The sequence below is a fragment of the Austrofundulus limnaeus genome, unplaced genomic scaffold (genome assembly GCF_001266775.1).
Source record: "Austrofundulus limnaeus strain Quisiro unplaced genomic scaffold, Austrofundulus_limnaeus-1.0 Scaffold52, whole genome shotgun sequence".
Lineage (NCBI taxonomy): Eukaryota > Metazoa > Chordata > Actinopteri > Cyprinodontiformes > Rivulidae > Austrofundulus > Austrofundulus limnaeus.
This window is the reverse complement of record NW_013952454.1, coordinates 2,373,150-2,374,453: the sequence shown is the minus strand read 5'-3', so window position 1 is coordinate 2,374,453 and position 1,304 is coordinate 2,373,150. Positions and strand designations below refer to the sequence as shown.

General features: G+C 43.6%; 1 protein-coding gene across 3 annotated transcripts in view; it reads right to left on the bottom strand.

Annotated features, from left to right (window-relative positions):
• Nucleotides 1-1,304, bottom strand: part of nbeal2 (neurobeachin-like 2) — a 75,703-nt gene that overhangs the window by 3,905 nt on the left and 70,494 nt on the right. For all 3 annotated transcript variants that reach the window (XM_014008793.1, XM_014008794.1, XM_014008795.1), the window contains 3 exons: nt 575-747; nt 389-483; nt 192-308 (listed from right to left, as the gene is read on the bottom strand). In XM_014008793.1, coding sequence (XP_013864247.1) covers nt 192-308; nt 389-483; nt 575-747 — 385 coding nt within the window. The remainder of the gene's footprint in view (nt 1-191; nt 309-388; nt 484-574; nt 748-1,304) is intronic.

Below are 1,304 nucleotides of genomic sequence, written 5' to 3'. Positions count from 1 at the left end.
AGCTAGTGTGGTAGTCATCATTTTATTTTATTTTCAATATGTTTTGAGAAAATTGCTATTTTAGTTGCTGGGCTCGCGAGGTGGTGTCTTTTTGGACAAAAAATTTATGCAAATTATGGCAAAAAACTAACAATTTCACTTATTTTGCGCTCATTTTGCGAGTCACAAATCACAAAAGTAGCATTTCTGACCTTTGACCCTGAGACAGCCATGTCCAGTTCAGTGCTGATGGCCACGCAGGTCACCTCCTGGTCGTGTCCACACAGAAKCTGCACCGGCCGAGGAGACAGGCCACTGGAGAATCCACCCTGAAGGACGATGAAAGGGACGTTTCAAACGAAGGTTTTGTTTAAACCGAGCGGACCGACAGACGCATGCAGACAGTCACCTGCTGCAGAACCTGCCACACGATACAGGATGTGTCCCGTGACCCGGAGATGAGGTAGATGCCACACAGGTCCAGAGCCAGGCACGTGACCACGTCTTTGTGAAACACAGAAAAAAAAAAAACGCTAAATGAACACGAGGAAGAGACRAGGATGAGAGATGCGATCCGGAACGGAGAGGAGCTGACCGATGTGACGGCAGATCCGGCCCACCAGCTTCCCTTTCCCCAGCTGGGTGACGCGGAGGCTGCAGTCCCAGTGTCCGCCGCTGAACAGCAGGCGCCCGTCGTTGGAGACCACCAGCACCTGAGCGCTGAGCTCCACTCCGGGAGAGAACGGCCCGCTGAGGAAACGCTGAGTCCTGCAGGGAGAGGAGAAAATCACAGTTTTCACCCAATTTATTTCATTTAAACAAACAAACAAAMAAAAAAACATATTAAAAACAAACAAAAAATGCACAATATCACTAAATGAAAAGGAGCAGAAAGAAGAAAAGAATCTTATAATATCTGCCCCCAATTTAAAAAATCTCTCTATATTAGGGCTGCAACAATACATGTTACCCGTATCGAACCGTTCAATACAGAGCTTTAGGTTCAACAATACAGACTTTTTATTTTATTTTAYCAACTTGTCTTCTGAAGATGCTCTGTGTTGAAGGATCAGTGGATTTGTGTTCGACTACTCCACCTARGCTGCATTTTTGAGCGCAGATCCTCTGAGAAACTTGCTGTTTCAGCAACATTTAATTTAAAACCTGGAGTTTTGAGGTTAAACAAATGTTTATGATTAATTTGAATAAATTACAAGTTAAAAATGGCATGGACATTTCTCTTTTTCGTATCGAAAAAATATCGAACTGTGAGACTAAAGTATTGAACCGAACCGAATCATGAATTTTCTGTATCGTTGCATATA